The 19611-nt window shown below is 45.7% G+C and overlaps 5 protein-coding genes across 7 annotated transcripts in view; 3 read left to right on the top strand and 2 right to left on the bottom strand.

Annotated features, from left to right (window-relative positions):
- Nucleotides 1-797: 797 nt before the first annotated feature.
- Nucleotides 798-4263, bottom strand: LOC134027187 (F-box only protein 33). Its single transcript, XM_062470393.1, has 4 exons — nucleotides 3464-4263; nucleotides 2516-2626; nucleotides 1624-2291; nucleotides 798-1333 (listed from the first exon to the last, which is right to left on the bottom strand). The coding sequence occupies exons 1-4, from the start codon at nucleotides 3874-3876 to the stop codon at nucleotides 1068-1070; spliced, it is 1458 nt and encodes a 485-aa protein (XP_062326377.1). The 5' UTR covers nucleotides 3877-4263; the 3' UTR covers nucleotides 798-1067.
- fam177a1 (family with sequence similarity 177 member A1) lies at nucleotides 4200-7305 on the top strand. Of its 2 annotated transcripts, none has more exons than XM_062470395.1 (6): nucleotides 4200-4345; nucleotides 4673-4817; nucleotides 5378-5572; nucleotides 5699-5765; nucleotides 5973-6070; nucleotides 6219-7305. In XM_062470395.1, the coding sequence occupies exons 2-6, from the start codon at nucleotides 4749-4751 to the stop codon at nucleotides 6423-6425; spliced, it is 636 nt and encodes a 211-aa protein (XP_062326379.1). In that variant the 5' UTR covers nucleotides 4200-4345; nucleotides 4673-4748; the 3' UTR covers nucleotides 6426-7305. The 2 variants fall into 2 exon arrangements, with proteins under 2 accessions (XP_062326379.1, XP_062326380.1); XM_062470396.1 differs by having other exon boundaries at nucleotides 4203-4345; nucleotides 5705-5765.
- On the bottom strand, nucleotides 6832-10964 carry ppp2r3c (protein phosphatase 2, regulatory subunit B'', gamma). The gene is made up of 13 exons (XM_062470394.1): nucleotides 10802-10964; nucleotides 10458-10582; nucleotides 10178-10282; nucleotides 9948-10060; nucleotides 9680-9777; nucleotides 9495-9565; nucleotides 9246-9378; nucleotides 8837-8892; nucleotides 8602-8677; nucleotides 8355-8491; nucleotides 7991-8128; nucleotides 7782-7841; nucleotides 6832-7604 (listed from the first exon to the last, which is right to left on the bottom strand). The coding sequence occupies exons 1-13, from the start codon at nucleotides 10866-10868 to the stop codon at nucleotides 7413-7415; spliced, it is 1371 nt and encodes a 456-aa protein (XP_062326378.1). The 5' UTR covers nucleotides 10869-10964; the 3' UTR covers nucleotides 6832-7412.
- prorp (protein only RNase P catalytic subunit) lies at nucleotides 10952-18929 on the top strand. 2 transcript variants are annotated; one of them, XM_062470391.1, is made up of 7 exons: nucleotides 10952-12218; nucleotides 12350-12397; nucleotides 12806-12938; nucleotides 16374-16478; nucleotides 17665-17813; nucleotides 18061-18271; nucleotides 18620-18929. In XM_062470391.1, exons 1-7 carry the CDS (start codon nucleotides 11233-11235, stop codon nucleotides 18749-18751), a joined length of 1764 nt encoding a protein of 587 aa, XP_062326375.1. In that variant the 5' UTR covers nucleotides 10952-11232; the 3' UTR covers nucleotides 18752-18929. The 2 variants fall into 2 exon arrangements, with proteins under 2 accessions (XP_062326375.1, XP_062326376.1); XM_062470392.1 differs by having other exon boundaries at nucleotides 10954-12218; nucleotides 18061-18256.
- A 186-nt stretch (nucleotides 18930-19115) lies between these two features.
- psma6a (proteasome 20S subunit alpha 6a) overlaps nucleotides 19116-19611 on the top strand; it is a 2558-nt gene continuing 2062 nt past the window's right edge. The window contains 1 exon segment of the mRNA XM_062470397.1: nucleotides 19116-19355. Within this exon segment, the coding sequence (XP_062326381.1) occupies nucleotides 19225-19355 (131 nt within the window). The 5' untranslated portion in view covers nucleotides 19116-19224.

The raw sequence follows: 19611 nt of genomic DNA, 5'->3' as shown, positions 1-19611 counted from the left end.
AATCCTGAGATATGGACAGAGCCAGTGGAAATATCTAAACGCATCCCTCTACAATCTGATGAAACCCAGTGGCCAGGACTCATAACACATGCCAACACGTTTTCCCAACTGTCCATCTAGACATAATAATGTGCAAGGAGTAGCCTTCTGCCATTCGTCCAACTCGTCAACACCTTAATCTTTAAAAACAAATATAGGACTAGGTTTGTTAACCCCCGTAAAGCTGGGGGCGAATCTGACGGCAAAATGACTGAATCCCGAAAACGAGGGGGTTTCCAAGGCAACTGTGACTCAAGAAAAACCATTTCAACTGACAGACTAGCTGATTGTTTCATTCCTCCTCCTCCTCTCCTCCAATATTTGTCAATGTGATGTTTAGCCTACCTGAGACAGACAGAGAATGGACTCACCCTGTTGGCCCTTGGCCCCTACCTCCAGTACTGCAGGGGCAAAGTCTACACTACAATCCTAAAGCTTCTACAGGTCCTCTGCCGGAAGACTAGGCTCCTACAGACTATTGGACAAGTACACAGGAACTTGACTAGGCTCCCTATGGACTAGTGAACATGTACACAGGAACTCATCGTTGTAAAAAGCCAAGATGGATTGACTGACAGTTTACAGAGAAACTCAGCACTTGCTAAGAAGCAACCAATAGATAGACAAACAAACAAATTACAACAAAGCTAGTAACTGTTGAGATCGCCCCCCTCCCCTATCTTTCCACCACCACCACCGCAACTCTTCCTCCTTTACCATAGCAACTGGACAAGCCACCCCACCCCCTCCCCCCCAAACCTCCTAGCCATGAGCAGGATATATAGAGATATATATATATAAATATAGAGATCCAATACTGGTTATAAACACAGCACATACAAAGCATTAGTTCACTCTACAAGTAGAGGAGGAAAAATGAAAAACAAAAAATAAAGAAAGAAAAAACAACTAATGAGTATGCAAATGAGCTGGGGATCATCGAGGTGGGGTTGTTAGATGAACGGGGGCTGTGACAATGGAAGGGTGTGTGATTAAAAGGTGTGGGTGTGGCCCCTGGATGGCGGTGCCTACATGCCCGTGCTGAAGGCCTGCAGCTGGCTGTGGAAGTGCAGGGTGGTGTCGGAGAGGCCCCCGCTGATGTCTGAGATGGGGTGCCAGACTCGGCCCAGCCCCAGAGACACCTCCTTCACCAGGTTGTGGACTGGGTCGCCCTCCATGCAGACGGACTGGTCAGGGTCAAAGTCGATGCTCTCCTCGGACACCGCCAGCAGCTTCAGGTTGGACCCACGCAGGCGGGAGATGGCCACCAGGTTGTGGGACCACACGGTGTAGCCTGGAGACATGGGAAACAGGGGCGGAGAAGGTCATAGACACACACACACACAGGTTTGTTTGTCTATCATTGTGGAGCACAATCATCAACCACTAACCTTAACCCGTTAATGTAATCATAACCTTAATACTAACTATAACCCTAAAAACCCCTGGAAAAAAAACATTTGGAGTTTTGGGGTCCATCAACCGGGTCCCACAGGGTCGAGTTTTTCCACGTTTCACCATACTTGTGAGAGCCTTTGCTCCCCACAAGGGTAGTTAAACAAGACCACACACACACACACTTACCATGTATGACCAGGACGGTCAGGTGCACACAGCGCCAGGCCAGCAGGACCAGCGGGTCCTCATTCCTGTTCATGCCCAGATCAGGGAAGCTTCCGTTGTCCCTCGTGAGCAGGAAGTGGCTGAGCGTCTGGTTGTACTGCTGAGAGATGAGCTCCAGAGCCTCCTCGCTGACCAGGGTGCAGTAGCAGTCCAGGTGAAGGCGCTCCAGGGGCATGCTGGGCTTCAGCGCCTGGAGCAGCACCTGGGTGCCTACTTCCAGCCCCATCATGAACACACGCAGGTTGGACGTGTGGCGGACCAGCCCCTTCCAGTCCTCTTCGCTGGCTATGCCCTCCAGAGGCTTGGCCTCCGGGGCGTCGCCGTTGAGCAGGAGGGAGAGGCGATGGAGAGGGACACGGTCGGGGGCGGCCAGGAGACGGCACATCTCGGAGGTGAAGTCGCAGAAGTCGAGGCCGAGGGACTGTAGGTGGGTGAGGCGGGCCAGCTCGCAGGGAGGGGCTAGGGGGGGCAGCTGGTTGTCAAGCAGGCTGAGGTGCTCCAGGGAGTCAGCACTGGGGTTGGAGAGGGAGGCCAGGGAGGAAGGGGTCAGCATTCCCAACATGAAGGCGGAGGACAGCCACTTTATCTGACGGCTATTGGAGAGCACCTCCTCAAACAACTGCTGGATCCTAGAGGAGTGAAGAGACAAAAATGTAGGGGTTGGGGTGGGGAAGAGAAAGGTGTTGGTTAAAAACATTTCCTATTCATTTAACTTCTACATCTTAATCTTTCCTATAGCAAACTAAATATTTCCAAAGAAACATATCAGCCAAATGTCAATTTAGATGGCTGTTTTGCCACCACCATAGGGTTGTGGTAGATGCGTGATACGTGTTGCCATCAGACCACTCACTCCTTGATCTTCTTGCATCCCTGATCGACCTGGTTGAGATAGGACCTGTCCATGAACACCTCCTCCTGCAGAATGCAGGTGTCCCCATACAGGCTCAGCCTCTGCAGATTCCTGAGAGGGAGGGAGAGAGAGAAAGGAGTTAAACTACAAGCTGTGCAACCTCATCCCTAAACCAGAGGGTAGGTTTTCATTGTAATCAGCAACAAACACTATAGTCAGCATACACACACTCATGTGAAGGCCTCAAAGACATGATCAGCAGCTTTCGACCTGACTGTAAAGCCCATGGCCAGCCTGACATTACCGACAACCTCTAGTCTAGAGCATACAGTGGTCAATGTTAGGGATGCAATCAGTTTATTAAAGGGGTTTCACATAACACAGACACGCTGACATTCCCGGACCACACACACACACACACACACACAACGGAGTTCGGGACTGAAGGAGAATGCTGCATCTGGCACTTTCCAGGCAGCCCACAGACCAGTGCAGATGATGAGAGAACAGAACAGTCCAAAGTTACATGCGATGTCAATGTCACTGCTGACCTCAGCTCTCCCGTCCAGACTACATTCTCTGACCATGACAACTGCTTTGTTGTCAATATGAACAACTCTCTTCCTCGCTGAATTCTGACCACAAAGTAACCACACGCAATGCGTTTCCTCGTGGGTAGACTTACTATTGGTGTAAATTGCTCGATTTTAAGTGAAACTGATTGGAATGCGCACGTCAATGAAACAGCTGATATCAGCCGAAGACATTACGTGATTACGTAATAAAAGGGGTTTGTTTCTAGCTAGCGAGTTAGCTAACGTTAGCTGTGCTATTTTATGAGCTACGCACGACCCATAAAACAAACAACATCAACACTCAAATATGGCATGCAGCTTCTGGTGCACTTGTATATGTAATATAATGTATATTAAGCAGTCTGATAACTACCTGTTGTTCCGAATACTGCTCAGCACACACAACACCTGGTCCAGATAAGTGGTCATTGCGTATTTCCATGGGTCGGAGAACTGAGGGTTGGTTCCTGTAGGCGCCTCCATCCTGTCCTCCACTTCGTCCAATGCCAACACCGGAGAGAACTCCAGTTCGCGCACAAAAGATCCGAACTTTCTGGTAAGGAATTCTAATCTCGAGGTCTCCTCGGAAACTGAACCCCCGCTGTTTGAGCATCCACCGACACGCAGTTTGAGCTCCGTCCAAAGCGTTGGGTAAAATAGACACTCCCTCCAGCGGGAGCACACTGACGAGGCCCGAAGCTTATCTCTGTCGGATAAGAAGGAGAATATGTGGACAATGAGTTCGCTCGGTAAAGCCATGGCCCCGACATTCCTGCACAGAGCCATGGCGCAGGCCGCCTGTCGGTTATTCAATCACGGGAAGAAAGTGTGAAGATAAACCGTTGTGAAATGGTGCGACAACGGTTGCTCAAATCCGCTGGAAAGCTACTGGCTCTCTGTGGAAACAAACACTGCTATACCAGCTTTGCCTTCAATACTATTGGATGACGCCAACTCTGTTCGTGCGCGGGGATGAAAACAATACACTGCGATCATCTAAAATCTCAAACAGATAGAAATACTTAACAAAAACAGCTCATGTATGTACAGTCCATATTAGTTATGCTATATTGTTCATAATCTATGGTCAATTACATTCCTTCCGTGTCAATGGTAAGTAAAGTGTCGAATTATCTAACCGTTCTCATTAATGGTTGAACCCAAAGCGCTGTTATTTTTGCCATACCTACTTCAGCCGCTAGGGGGAGGTGTTCTACTGCAGTTAAATGCAGCTCAAGCTCGTCGAAGCCAACACGTGAGACTTATTTTGGATTTCACAGCCCACACCCCTTTTTTAGTCCAATAGACTGTACAGCAACTGTTGCGCATTCATGCCAGCTGTAGCACAAAGAGCATAGTTGATCCTTATCCCCATTCTTGTCCATATTTTGCACTTTATTTGCAGTATGTATACATGAGCTCCACCGTGTGATCATGATGTTAAATCATGTTTTTTAAATGTGAAGGGGTATGAAGGTTTTTACGTTCGAAAACGTTGAAAGTGATCAAGGCTGGCTTTTGTGATTTTGACCGGCTGATCCAAAGCTCTAATGATGTCGGACCCTTTGCTTGGTTGTTGCAGGGAGCCATCGTCACGTCCGGGAGACGCCAAGGGAGAGAGGAAGGAGCGGGACTTGGAGAGGGTGTAGTGAAGTGAGATGGCAGAATTGTTGCTGTGTCTCACTAATGCCAATATTTCTCTTGGACAAGCTATGGACGCTGAAAAGGTAAAACGGCGAGATGATCATAGACCTGACACTTTGTAACAGCAATCGTTTCCATCCATTAGTACCTAAAGTAGACTATCTGTTTTGTTAGCCAGCGTTAGTTCCTATAGCTAGCTCTAACGGCAGCTAATTTTAGCTGCTACTTCCTCCTTGTATACGTAGCTAGCTCCAGCTGTAAAGGGGTCTTTGTTGGCAAACCTGACAAACTGTCTGCCGCATGAATCGACACAGTGCCCGGATATATTTTTAAATAAACTTCTGTCCAAATGTACTGTAGCTCTTGCCTGATGGGTATATCAGAATGTTTGTGTTCAAATAGTTGGCTTGGTGTTGGTGTGTTTGGGAGCGAGAGATGTCTGAATGGCATGCCTAAGCACAATAGAAATGTATATGTTGTATCACTACCAGAGTGCCCCCTCAAGACTAAAGCCAAATGTTCTGTCTTGAAAATGTTTCACGATACATACTATGAGAACAATGTACGTTTGACATTGTGTTGGCGGGTTCTCGGCAAAACACAAGGGTGATGATTAGGATGTTTTTGTATGTGTGTGTTTTAGAACCCTGGTATGGGAAAAGACTTTGAGAGTGTGGAGCTTGGGGACATGAGTGTGGGCCAGTCAAAAGTGCCGGTCAAAGTGCCACGCAGGACTATATACTTTGCCAGTGGAGAAACCATGGAGGAGTATAGCACTGATGAAGAGGAGGAGGAGGAAGAGCCTGCAAAGAGGAACCACATGGCAACCACAGACACGGTAAGTTTGGTTTGACTGACGAGTCATGGTGTTTGTGCCATATGTTTGCCATCACTTTGGGATTGAGGAATGTGTTTGTTGGTATAATGGGGATGATGTAGTGTTGTATTTGTTTGTATGTTCCAGTCTAAGTTGACTTGGGGTCCTTACTTCTGGTTCCACATGTGGAGGGCAGCAACTTCCACCATCTCAGGTAACAGCATGTTTCTGTGTCTAGCTCCACTGCACAACCTCACATGTATACTGGTAACACATCATGGAAACAACACGGTATCTGACTTAAACTAATTTATACGTCAGTTATTCTTCATATCTTTGTATAGTATTGTAATGATCTCATTCTAGTTCTGGTTATGAAGACCATAGATTATGTCATCAAATCCTGTGCTTGTTTTTCCAGTTTGTGACTACCTGGGAGAGAGAATGGCCTCCCTATTTGGCATATCTTCTCCCAAGTACCAGTATGCCATTGATGAGTACTACAGGATGAAGAAGGAGGTGATACACAACACACACACATATGTATAGACAGATAAGAATTATTATTATTTGCAGAAATTAATCTCTGCCCAGGTTCAAGCTTTATGGAACAGATTGGTATTTGAGCCTTGGCCCTCTCTCCTCATCCTATGTTGTCACTCTACAGGAGGAAGAGGAGGAGGAAGATAACCGTCTGTCCGAGGAGGCAGAGCGCAGGTTTAAGGAACAGCAAAACCAGGAGGACCAATCACCGGCCACGGAACAGCCGGAGGGGACAGCCTCATTCGTTAACGTCACCTTTGAGTTGGAGCCAGAGCCCAATCAGACCACACCAGAAGGCCAGAGAGTTCCCGCCCCCATCCCTTCCTCCTGAGACATTAATTTGATTATAATTCGAATCTTATGAATTAAATTAAACAGGCGTCCAGTAATTTTTCATGTCCTAATGCTTTGGACATCCTTATTTCTTTTCTAAAATGGCTTACTAATTATATTCCTATTTTTTATGGTGGTTACATCCATGATGAAATGTTCAGATGTATGCAAAATAACAGCTATTTTTAGTTGCTAAATTGTCACAAAAGCATGAATGTAGCTATTTGTATATATGTGTGTGTGCAATGAACGTCACTGTGTCAATGGAACTAGTAATTGCCAGTGAATGAGTACACAGTGGATGGTCCTTTGATGCTAATAAGAAAGTTGCTGATTTAGAAAAAGACCGATTTATTTTGTTTAGGTACGCGACAATGTATTTTTTTTCTCAATGGTAAACAGTTGTTGTCAGATATGGAATACTGTATGTGGCCTTGTGAAAATCCTCTGCATATACTTGAGATATTGGTGGCATTTCAAAAAGATGGTCCTATGTGATGTTACTGAATTATAAAGGAGAATCTTTTCCTCAAACCCCAAATGTCCTGATGGAAATGTGAGTCGTGCAGCAGAGATAGCAGAGCTAGGGATAACCTAGAACCCCTGTACTTTACTTGTGAATTGATGTTGTTAATGGATAGATGAACCAAGGCACTGTAGTCCTGTTGTCTGGGCTTGTAAAAGTACTGTTATTGATATGCTCTGTATGACTCCTATCTACTTAGGCATGTCAGATCAATGCAAAAAATATAGAAATGTATCACAGGGATTACAAAATACCTTTTCTATTGGTAGAAATTATTTTTATTACAACATTGGTATAAAATATGTGAGATGTGTGTATATATATATACTGTACATAAAGACATTTAATCAGACTGTTGTGAAGTCTCTATATTCCCTCTGCGGGGTGTGGGGAATCGTCTCCCGTAACACGTCCTCTTCCTGGTTCAGATCAGACCCTTGCACTCCGGCGGTATTAATATCAGGTCTCGTCCATGTCAGAGTTGTTGCTGTCGCTGTCATTGACGACCAGCACCTCCCTGTTCTCGTAGGTCCAGAAGCCGTTGAGGTCTATGAGGATGCTAGTGACGGTGTCTCCCTGGCTGCTGCTCACCAGGTCCTGCAGGGTGATCTTGTACGGATCCCTGGGTTTCACCATGTCAAAGATCTCATCCTGGATAGAAGAGGGGGGGGGGGGGGGGTTGAGCCAGTTTTAAAGGCCTTCAGAATATAACTGATAAGGTATGGCGTTAGTTTTAACTATGGTATGGCTTGACTGGACGGAGAGCGCATAGAGTGACGTCTTTAAAATTCAGTATGACATCATGTGCTGAGTGCACAGATGGTTCACCTTGACGTCCTGGAATGTCACAGGTTCCTGAGCATGTATCTTCATCTGCTCCTGGATGGCCTGGGGGAGGGGAGAGGAGAGGGAGGGGAGAGGACAGGGAATGGAGAGGAAGGGGGAACAGAGGAAAAAAACAATGTGCATTAGTCTGCGAACAGTTCGGCAGTTCAATTCACCAACTATAACTGTTACAATCTAGAAAGTCTCCTCACTCTGAAGAAGTAGTTGAGAGCAAAAACATTGAGGTAGCCTTTGTTCTCCATATCCAGCAGCTTGAAGATGTACTGCAGTGCAGCCGGCTCCTTCCTGTTCTCCAGAGCCAGCACAAAGTCCAGGTACGTTTTATAGTCCTGACGTAGAGACAGGGATGAACAAGATTTATAACTGTCAGGATTAAAGAATGTGTTACCAACAAGTTTCAAGTGTTTTGTTCAGTCCTGATTGGAGGAGCAGACTAACACAATAAATAAGGGAGTGTGTTTTGTATAGTAATACTAAACAGATGACCATCAACAGGAAGACACAAACAGTTATATCAGATGTGTAGCTGATTAGTGACTGGTGTGTTTTGTTTACCATTTCTCCATCGTATGTGAGGCACTCCTGGTATACCCGATCTAGGAAGACACTGGTCAGCGTGCCTGTACCATAGCGAGACAGCTCTTCCTTACTCAGCATGCCGTTATGATCCTTGTCCAGGTTTAAGTACTGGCCTGAAAAACCACGGGAAACAAGACCCTCATTATCATCATCAAACAATAGAAACTAGTTAAGAAACCTGTTTAGAATTTCAAAGATTATGGACGGCATCCTGGTTTTTTACCATAAACCCTCAGGGCAGAGGGGGCTGAGAACCAGTTAGATTCCTGACTCTCCTTTGACAGCTCCTCATCTCTTAACTAGAAAGAGAGAGAGAGCGAGAGAGATAGTATTAGTGATAGGGAGTGCAAAGAACATCCAGCAGTCTCCTTCACTCCTGAATGTGTTCTAACCGGTCCCTGGTGGTGATGTGTGTTTTGGCTGTGCTCCACTAGTGTTACGGTTGAGTGAACCCTCACCTCCAGAAGGTCATCCAGAAAACTGCAGGCTAAAATGTCCTGGATCTTAATCTTTCCTGGAAGGCAGGATAAACAGTCTCTATGTTAGGTCATCCATTGTGACACAGTTAGCGATGAAGAGGCTGGGCATGGTGCTTGTCCCAGAGCCACTGGCAAAACATCTTATCAAGACAATGGGACACCACTTATAGAGTTACTATGTTTAAAACAAATGCATCCCAAACATCAATGATTATATGATGTGATAAGTGATGATAATGCATATGAGGTGTTTTTACTGAGTAGAAAAACCCTTATATGGGTTTACAGTATAAACTGAGCGTGATAAAAGGTACACACACAGAGGTATGAAACATCGTGTACACTGTAACATCATGCACACAACATCTTGTTGAGGAGGGCATCTCACCGGTCCTCAGTGGGTCGAGGAAGAAGAAGAACTTGCGTACGGCGGTGCACACATAGAAGGAGTAGAAAGACTTCTCCAGGCCGTCTAGCTGGGGCAGTGTGGGAATCAGCTCCAAAATGTAGTTCTCCAGGTCCTGGACACGTGCACACACGCACACACACATCATGATTCAGACCATGTCATGTTTGGTAAGGCCAGGTTACAAGGTGGCAGGTGTGAGAGTTAAAAGCGAGCGTTGAAGATGCTTACAGACTCTCGCAGGTAGCCCTGTCCAGCCACGTCGTACAGACTCAGCCCTATCCTCGTCTGGTGCAGCCACACTGGTCAAGAACACACAAAAGCAGCATTGTTGCCAACAGCAACGCAACAGGAACACAGGCTGTCATGTGTTGAAGGTGACCGACGTCAGGAAAACTGGCAGTGATCTGACTCACCCTTCCTCATGACGTAGTTAAAGAACTGCATGATGGAGATGCGTCCGTACGGGTCGTTGTAGAGCAGCTTGGCATACACTCTGGCTGTGAAGAACTGCCTAAGAAGGTGAAAATGGTTGGTGGCATGTTAACAGAATGCTGTAGAATTATTTCAAATGAATACCTGACCATGCATATCGAAATGAATAATAACGAAGTAAACTAATCTTGGCATGTATGTATTGTATGTGCTCTTTAAGGCCCCTTTCAGCTTTGCCCCTCCACTCACTTGCACTTCTCCCCAGCAATCTCCCCAACCTTCAGGTAACAGTCATAACTGATCATGGCCTCCTCTCCAGACAGTGGTGGGACCTGATGCTTGTCCAGCAGGAACCACAGATTCTAAGCAGAACACAGGAAAGGAAACTATAGTATATGGATTGAAGCAGAAAGATCAGTCTGGTTCACCAAGCCATCAGCATCTAGTCATAAGGATAAACATGTGGATGATGCTGTTACCTGTAACTCCTCGTTGTCGAGGAGCTCCCTGCTCTTCCTCTGCAGAAACACAGCTCTGCTCTCCTCCCTCAACTTCTGCAGCAACACCTCGTCTTCCGCCGGAAGCTAAATGTAAACACCCAATAATCGTCCAGGGTCAGTATTTGCCCCACGGGGGTTAAAATACTCACAACAGCAGATTGTGTCTATCAGACACAGTCTTAGAGAGAGACATGTTATTGATGGGTTTAAATAAGACAAGCACAAGAAATGTCAGAAAAGGGTTAAACAGTTTATGTACCCTGTAGTAGAATCGCGGGATATTTCTGTAGGAACTCTCCTTGCTGCCTCCTCCCCTCCATTCCGTGTAGTACTTCGTGAATAAAGCAGTTTCCTCTGTCTTCTTCTCCTCTTCAGTCCTCTCATCTTAATACAAATGTGGGCCATAACACAGGACCATGTAAAATGTTTACAAACTGCAGCCAAACTCTTGTCAGAAAACAAAGTTTCTAAGTTAGTCAACTCCAACGAGGATCTAACTTTAGGCAGTTAGCTAGCTAGTCAACTAGCTAGTTGACTACTGTAGCTAGCTAGCTAACTGCCTAAATAAACCATAACTGGTCCGCTACTGCTCATTTAGCTTACCCTTCTTGGCAGTTGCCAGTCTCCTTTTCAAAATGTCTTTCCAGTGTACCATTCTATCTGTAGACATTTTGGGTTTAGGTTATAAAAATATTAAAGACATCTGACAAGTCGACTCCCAACAATTCGGTTGCGCTAGTTCAGCTAGTGACGTCATATTATGGTGACGTCAGATGTGCGACACGGATTTATGCCTCTTTCAATGTTGTGTCTGAAGTTTTATTCAAAACCGTGTTTTACAGAGGAATTATTTATCTGGTGGTGCTTTTGCAGACACTTGTGAGTCTTCTTTGTATGAGAAATGCAATGAAATTAATGTGAATAGATATAGACCAATAGTTTGTTGTATAACGTAGGCTACTGTCAACTCTTCCTAGCTAACTAGTGTTGCAAATGCATGTGGTGGTCTTTGCGACAGTCCCGTCGTTTACAATATGGGTTCCATGTTGATATCAAAATCTGGATTTTGCTTTAAGTACGGAAACGTACTATCTCATCCTAGAACTGTAGGCTGTACGCAGCTGAGAGTTTTGCTTTCTGTCTTCAAAGACAGCAAGCTGCATTCTGCACACTTATTTAGCACAAAAAGAGTGAGCAGACCTTTAGGTCATCATAACAAGAAAGAAGATAGACAGAAAGACTTCAACATCAGGGAAAGTCCGTCTTTCCCCAAATCTGTGTTTGCAGCAGGGACTGCCAAGAAGACAGCCGAGATCCTGAGAAGGAAAAGTGGCCTCCGGGAAGCGGAGGAACCAGACCCCAGACAGCCCAGGGTGCGAGTGGAGCTCCCCGACCGGCCCCTTGCAGCCTCGGAGTGGAGAAAGCTCCAAGAGGCTTCAGGCAACCATGAGCGCTTCCCCATACAGATGATGACATCACTCTTCGCCCAACGGGCGGAAATCGACATCGCAAAGTCCCTTCTGGCATTCGTCGCCACGGAGACAGGCACCCTGCCTTACAAGATGCTCCTTCGCTACCTGACACTGTGCGTGGCGGCGGACCACAATGAAGAGGTGTTTGACCTCTATGAGATTATGACCGGACGTTTCGGTTCGCTGGACACGGGTGCCTACAGCCTCTTCATCAGGGGTTTCAGCCACACAGAACGCTGGCGTAAGGCACTCGACATCTTGGAAGACATGAAAAGGGTCATCACCCCCTCCTCACGTAACTATGGCTGTGTTATCGCCGGGGCTGTGCAGCACGGGGATGTTGGCATGGCGTGGGCGCTGTATGATGACCTCATAGAGAAGGGACTGGTCCCTAACCAGGAGATCTGGCAGAGCCTGTTCCAGAGTGGGATGTCCCGGCCAGGGCCAGAGCAGGAGGAGAGGCTGCAGGGAGTCCTGATGTACATGAGAGACAACCAGGTTTACCCCCAGTGGTCCCTGGCTCAAACCATTGAAGCCTGGTTCCAGAGGTGAGACGTGTAGCTGTGGTACAACGCGTCCATTGGGCCTTTGTTTTTAACGTGTCCTGACCCCTAATTTCTTTCAGAAACCACTCTTTAGTTTTACGTCTTACGTTGTGTTCTTCTCTTACTGCCTCCAGTATTCCTGAAACGAGCTGGAAGGGAAGCTGGACCACAGTGGAGCCCAAGTAATAACCAAGCCCTCCTCATACCCCTCATCACATGTCATGTATTGGGGGTCAGATGGCTGAGCGGTTAGGGAGTCGGGCTATTAATCAGAAGGTTGTTGGTTCGATTACCGTCCATGCCAAATGACGTTGTGTCCTTGGGCAAGGCACTTTACCCTACTTGCCTCGGGGAGAATGTCCCTGTACTTACTGCAAGTCGCTCTGGATAAGAGCGTCTGCTAAATGACTAAATGTAATGTAATGTATTGCGTTCAGACATCTAAATATCTAACCACCTATGTCCTCTTAAGACTGACATCCTCTAACCTCTGGCGCTTTGTGCAGGGCAATGTGTCAGACTGGGTTGAATTCGAGGGCTACTGTTCTGTAGCTGTGTAGCATGTGACCTTTGACCTTCTGCATGTTTAGGGGCGTGTGTCGGAGCTGCAAGGAGGAGCTGGAGCCCATCCGCCTGACTCAGGAGGAGTACAGCCAGCTGAGGGAGAGGGTGATGCAGGAAGTCATCAGAGGACAAGATGTCTTTAACAAGACCACACCAGAGGTCTGGACACACTCAAATGCATTTGAGTTCAATTTAACTTTATTTTTGACACATATAGAAATAATACAAGGACAGACAGTGCAGTACAGGGCATAGACAGAAACATGTTTTCAGTGACATTATAGAGTTGAATTGAAATGGTGCAGTACTGTACAGTATCCACAAGGGGGTAGGAGTGTGCAATGTCTATGATGTTAGGTTAGGGTGTCACCTGTGGGTTTTCGAGTGCGAGACTATCAGAAAGGTTCAAAGGGTAACTTTTAGATAATGTCTTTGAGGAAAATGATCATTTTTCATAATGCATTCTTGAGTTATTGTTAGGCATGCACTGGTGAGAAGTACATTGTAACTATTTCAAGATGTACGACCAGGATTATTCTTCTGTCTATGAAAATGTGGATAATCCTTGGAGGAAATACTGATTGTTTTGATAAACTCACATACAAGCTTGCAGGGCCTTGTAGAAGGATCTTCTGTAACTCGTACAACTTACTAGAACATATTTTTGTCCAGGATACACTGATCAGAATAACCTCTAAGAGACCATATTTGTATTACATAAAAAATGAATGACATGACTAGATTCCACCTATAGCCATAGATAGAGCCCTGAATGAGCCAGAATCGACTGGTAAGAATATAGGTAGCTGTCTGAGTCAGTTTTCTCCCCAACCTACCCACTGTCCAAGCCGTTCTTCCCAGACCAGCCACCAGACTCCAGCAGAAGAGTAAGTGTGTGTGTGTGTGTGTGTGTCTATGTGTGTCTCTGTGTGTGTGTGTGTGTGTCTGTGTGTGTGTCTGTGTGTGTGTAAGGTTAGATGAGATGTGGGGGATTTCCATCCCCTCCCTGTGTCTTTCTCTGCAACCCCCTACTGGGCATACCCACTGAGACAACACAACTCTGCAGAATAACAACAGCAGAACCGTACAGAACAGTAACAAGAGAACAGAAATGAACTGAAGCGTAAGAACACATGGAACAAAACCGAATAGCCATAACAGAAAATACCCAAACTGAGTTATAACAAAACCGAACCATATCAGAACAGAACAGTGACAACAGAACAGAAAGCAGAATAGAAAAGTGAGAATGGAACTGTGGTTCTGAAGGCTTGTCTACCTAAAGGTTCCTTTTAATTAGAGCTTGAACTAGAATCTGAGCACACAACGTTGATAGTACACAACACCGAAAAATACAAATGTGTTTATGTAGTGCACAACTCTCTCGCTATATTTACCAACAGGATCACTGTTTATTCGTGGAAGTCCTATCTATATTGGATTGCAACAGTGTTGAAGCACGGTGCTGTTCTATATGCAGACATGCAATCATCTTGATGATGAAAAAGAGCCCGAGGGACAATGTGTTCCTGTAGAAACACTGCTCTGTTGTATTCTCATTAAACGTTTATTTAGTTCAAGGGAGTCACAAGGAAATTGTCTCTCTCTTTCAAGTTAGGTCTGGTTAAGTCAGCTGTAGAATGCACTTACTTGACACATGTAAACACATAGAATATAGGACAAATACAGGCAACCACACGGGCAAGTGTTTCTAGCTCTGACCCCTGGACAGTTCGAGCATGCTGCTGCTGCAGTCATGTAGCCGAACAAGGGATAGGTTTCACATCTCAGTCTTAATAGGTTGTCTCACATGAGGACCCCCTGGAAAGTCCCTGGCAGCTCCGGGTCCAACCCCCCTCCCTCGCTTATCCTTTCTCTCACCCCCATCTCCACCTTGGCCAACACATGTGTGGGTATCAAATCTGTCTTTACTCCCATTTTCAACAGAACTTTTTTTTCCTGTTTCTCTCTACTGAACAACTTTTTTTATATTTGACCCTCTGTCTCCCATCTCACTTTTTTCTCCCTGCTCTCACCATTTCATATCCTGACTACGTCCATTGAAGGGGGTCAGTCAGGCAGACTGTCATGTGCAGTTGTATCCTAGTTGCAGGTTGCTAGGTTACTTAGGAGGTGCAGGGTTAGTTCTGTAACAATAGCACATGAAATAGAATCTGACCAAACCAGTTACTTCTTCTCCTGGGAAACCTGAGACACATACATACATGCATACATACTTGCACATACATACACACATGCACATAGACACATACACATATGTACATACATGCACATACACATATATCAAATCACCCTTTCCTCTTCTTCCGACTGAATGTCATGCTGACTTTTTGATTATATCTTCAACCACCTGGTAACTTATTTTCTGCAGCCTTACGTGTTATACGGTGTAGCGGCTGGACTAGGTCTTCTAAGCGGCAACAGGAGGGGATTTCACAATGGGCTATTTGCATAACATAGACAGAAGTGAAAGTAGCTCAATTTTTTTCCTCAACTGTGCTGTCCTCTGGCTGTTTCTATTTGACGTGTGGAGAAAAGGGGAATGTTATCCAGTTGATGGTCCAAAGGTACTAAAACTACATTGAATCCCCTAGGTTCTCCCTTGGTTGTCCTGTTTGGCAGGAATCACAAGAATACGCCTTGCTTTGAGAGAGCTCGTAGCAGGCAGAGTTGTGATATTTGAGAGATTCACGTTACAATAGACCTGGAGGTGTGAGACCTGGCAGGTGGCCCAGACAGAAATTCCCCTCAGAAACATAAAACTGTAACCACTGTACACTTGCATGCGTGCATCCACAGAAACAGCCATTCTGACCGGGGCATATATTTGGAGCAAGGCCATGAACCAAATGAAAAGGCAACAACAGCTTGACCAAAACAGGCAAGAGGAAGTCTTGTAGTAGGGTCAGTGGAGCCCAAAGAGACGCATTTTAAATAGTTACTCCATTCTGGCTGTGTTCTCAGGTGACAAGCCAGAAACATGAGCCAGAACAAGTAAACATGACTGTTCCTGTAAAAATCTGGGACATGGCAGGAATTGTATATGTGGGGTCAGATGGTTTGCGGTTAGGGAATCGGGCTACCAATCAGAAGGTTGCCGGTTCGATTCCCAGCAGTGACACATGACGTTGTGTCCTTGGGCAAGGCACTTCACCCTACTTGCCTCGGGGGGAATGTCCCTGAACTTACTGTATGTCGCTCTGGATAAAAGCGTCTGCTAAATGACCAAATGTGAAATGTATATAATTGTAACTTTTCAAAGAATGGAATAAACGACTAAAATGAACTTTATTAAAGGTCAGACCATTTTGCTCTCTTTCCATCTCTCCCACATTGTTGTGGCATCATTGTTGTTGAGGGAAGAGTATCCTGCTTAAAGTAACTACAATTGTAGCTTATATAGGTTAGGACTTATTGATAATAGGTTTACATGATTTCTTAACATAGGTCGATAGGAGTTCCCTCAAGAGGAGCAGGACCTAAGAATTCCAATGTACCTGTTCATGTCTAGCGATAAACTTAAAACCTCTTTCTCTCCTTCTCCGTCTCCTTTGTTTCTCTCCTCATCCTCAGGAACTGGAGAGCTTCAAGACCTTTGTAAAGAGGAAGCCAGCGTTTGACGTGGTCATTGATGGGCTCAACGTGGCCAACACTACCAGGGGCAGCCAGTCTGAGACTGTGAGTACTTTATGCCACTAAATCAAACCTGTGTGGCAGATGCTCTACCCTTCTGTGTCACTAGGAGACGCTGTGGCACACAACTGCTGGTGACAGACGATGCCGACAGATAGTTCAAAGAGAGATTGATATAAACCCACCTTATTTTTCGAATTGATCTATATTTCATATGAATGCACTTTGCAATATAGATCTAGAACAGAATGCAAGCCTGAAGAATGAATACAGGCTAGAGGAGAAGGAAAGTAGTGGTTATAATGTCAGTGTAGAAGTTGTGTCATCCTCTGCAGACCCAGAGCAGGGTGAGGTAAGTCTGCTAGGCCAGGATGCTGTGTTAGCCTGGTGACTATGATTACACATTCCTAGTTAGGCCTGTCTCTGAGAGCAAGCTAGAAAAGCTGGCTTATATTTAGTGAGGTATATTTGTGTAGGCATGGCCTCATCGTGGTCTGACTTGACATGTGTGTGGTTCTTTGGGGGTACCCTATCTATAGCCTCCTGCATTAGCTTGCCCCTTCACTCACCCCAGTCTGACTGGCTGTGTTTGGTAGCTCTCTTACAGATGAGAATGTTGACGCTCTAAATGTTAGCCATCTTATTGGCAGCAACAGTCGTCCAGAGCTACTTACAGACAGAATGTACTCTGCACAACAATAGATGCATGTACTTGGTTTGTACTTGCAAGTCGAACATATAACACAGCAGATGATTCAGAGGAGGCCGGCTGTGAAGGCTGTTGCCTTACACTTCTAGCCTCTGACACCTACAGGTCTGCTGGTTGACTGAAGGGGATTCCTGCCCTTTCATCATATGACTAACAGCCCATGTAAATCCAGCCTCTGAGCCTCGGTGGGCTGAGGCGTAATCGTTCCTCTTGTGGTAACCTTAACGGCCAACACCCTCCTGTTTAAAGTCCTCACCACAGATCTGTTCAGTTCATGTAGGAGCCACACTGTCAAATGACTCATCTTATGTCAATAAAACAGACTGTATAGCACCTGCTAACTAATGTGTGTGTCTGCATGTGTCTGTCTGTCTGCTTACCTATCTGTCTGTCTGTTTGTCTGCCTGTCTGTCTGCTTGCCTATCTGTCTGTCTTCCTGCCTGTCTGTCTGTCTGCTTGCCTATATGTCTGTCTGTCTGTCCTGCTTGCCTATTTGTCTGTCTGTCGGTGTTGTCCCTCTAGCTGCTAGCAGTGGTGTCTGAGCTGGAGCATCAGGGCCAGGTCATCCTTGTGCTGGGGAGGAAACACATGCTGAATCCCTCCCGAAGCTGGGACAGACACCACATGGCCCAGGTCCAGCAGAAGGCCCACTGTTTCTTCACTGACAACATGTGAGTAGATATGACTTGGTTACAACATACAATCCCCCCCCTAGACATTCCTGTCTGAGTTACAACAGAATGTCCTGCTTCAGACTCTGGAGATCCAGAGCAAAGTCATGTGATCAGTGTTAGTTTCCGTCCTCCTCTTATGCATTTTCCGGTAAAGTCTTTAAATAGCAGCAGGATCCAATACAAGACTCACCGCACACCCCTAACCACTGAGGTATTTTCTTATTTCCTCATTTCCATGTGTCAGCTCCGAGGATGACCCCTTCCTCTTGTATGCCACACTGCATTCTGGGAACCACTGTAACTTTGTGAGCCGTGATCTGATGAGGGACCACAAGGCCTGTCTGTCGGATGATGTGACCAGGCGGCTGTTCTTTAAGTGGCAGCGCGGCCACCAGCTGGTGCTGAGCGGGTATAACCTTGGCCGGAGGGTTCGCTTCCAGGTAAGAGGGACGGAGGTAAAGCAGTACAGAGCTTGATAAAGGGATAAACGATACCCATCTCCAAATTTTACACAGTTGCTTGTAAGTGCTTAGTCAGGTGGCTGAGCGGTTAGGGAATCAGGCTTGTAATCTGAAGGTTGCCAGTTCGATTCCCGGCTGTGAAAAATGACGTTGTGTCCTTGGGCAAGGCACTTCACCCTTCTTGCCTCGGGGATAATGTCCCTGTACTTACTGTAAGTCGCTCTGGATAAGAGTGTCTGCTAAATGACTAAAAATAAAAAATAAATAAAGTGATGCCAGGGAAGGGAAGGCATACAGATGTCGGGTGCAGTGTCGTAATGTGCTATGTCATTCTGTTTACAGAGAATTCCCAGTTATGACACGATCATCCAGACGTCCGCCACGTCCTGGCACATCCCCTACGACGACGACGGGGCCGAGAGGTGCTCCTACGAAGTCCCCCAGCGGTGGCTCTGTCTCAGAAAGACACATTAGGAGTTGCCATGGAGACTGCGTAAAGGGTTTGCATGCTGGCATTGCTAAATAATATAAATATAGTTATGTTGCTCGCAACTGAATGTGAACTTCTGAACTGAAGTCGCCACACAGCTCTATGTACTAATTGTAAATATTTTTTTCTTTTGATAATAAAGAGTTAATTTACCCACCAAAATTATAGTGTAATTATACTCTCTGCAGTAGTTTGTGTTTATTAGTGTGAAATCAACATGGCCATGTTATTATTTGTGGTCATGTAGAATCTATACAGTTTGTATTCCAGATTAAAATTATGGATTTTCTATCATGATCTCTCTTGGACACCCCTATGTCATGTTCCATTTTCCGTTGACCCGGACGTAGAATCACCATCCACTTCCGTGGTCGTTGACTTGCGTGTTTTCTTTTTCTGTGCAGCTCCCTTTATAATTGTGAACTTTTATACACATTTACCGGCTTTCTAATTCGCCATGTCCCGGGGATCTAGTGCAGGTTTTGACAGACACATCACCATCTTTTCTCCTGAGGGAAGACTTTATCAAGTTGGTTAGTATTGGGAGATTTGTGAAAGACTCTTAACTTGCTCAGTCATCACCGGTCGCCGCTGGCTAACTAGCAATTACAGTAGGCTAGCTAACGCTAGCTAGCCGTTTCACGGCTAGCTAGCTGTAGTTTCAATTCTGCTAAGTTAACATTGCAATTAAACAGGAACAATTCTTTAGACTTAAATCCCAAAAATTTGAGTATGAGAAAAAAACGGGCACAATTAACGTTATCACGCTAACGGTAGCTAAGCTAGCTAGCGAAGTATATAGGCGTTAGCCTAGCAATCGTGGATAGCCAAGTCATGGCGGTGG

The sequence above is a fragment of the Osmerus eperlanus genome, chromosome 9 (genome assembly GCF_963692335.1).
Source record: "Osmerus eperlanus chromosome 9, fOsmEpe2.1, whole genome shotgun sequence".
NCBI lineage: Eukaryota > Metazoa > Chordata > Actinopteri > Osmeriformes > Osmeridae > Osmerus > Osmerus eperlanus.
This window is presented reverse-complemented; position numbering and strand designations above follow the sequence as displayed.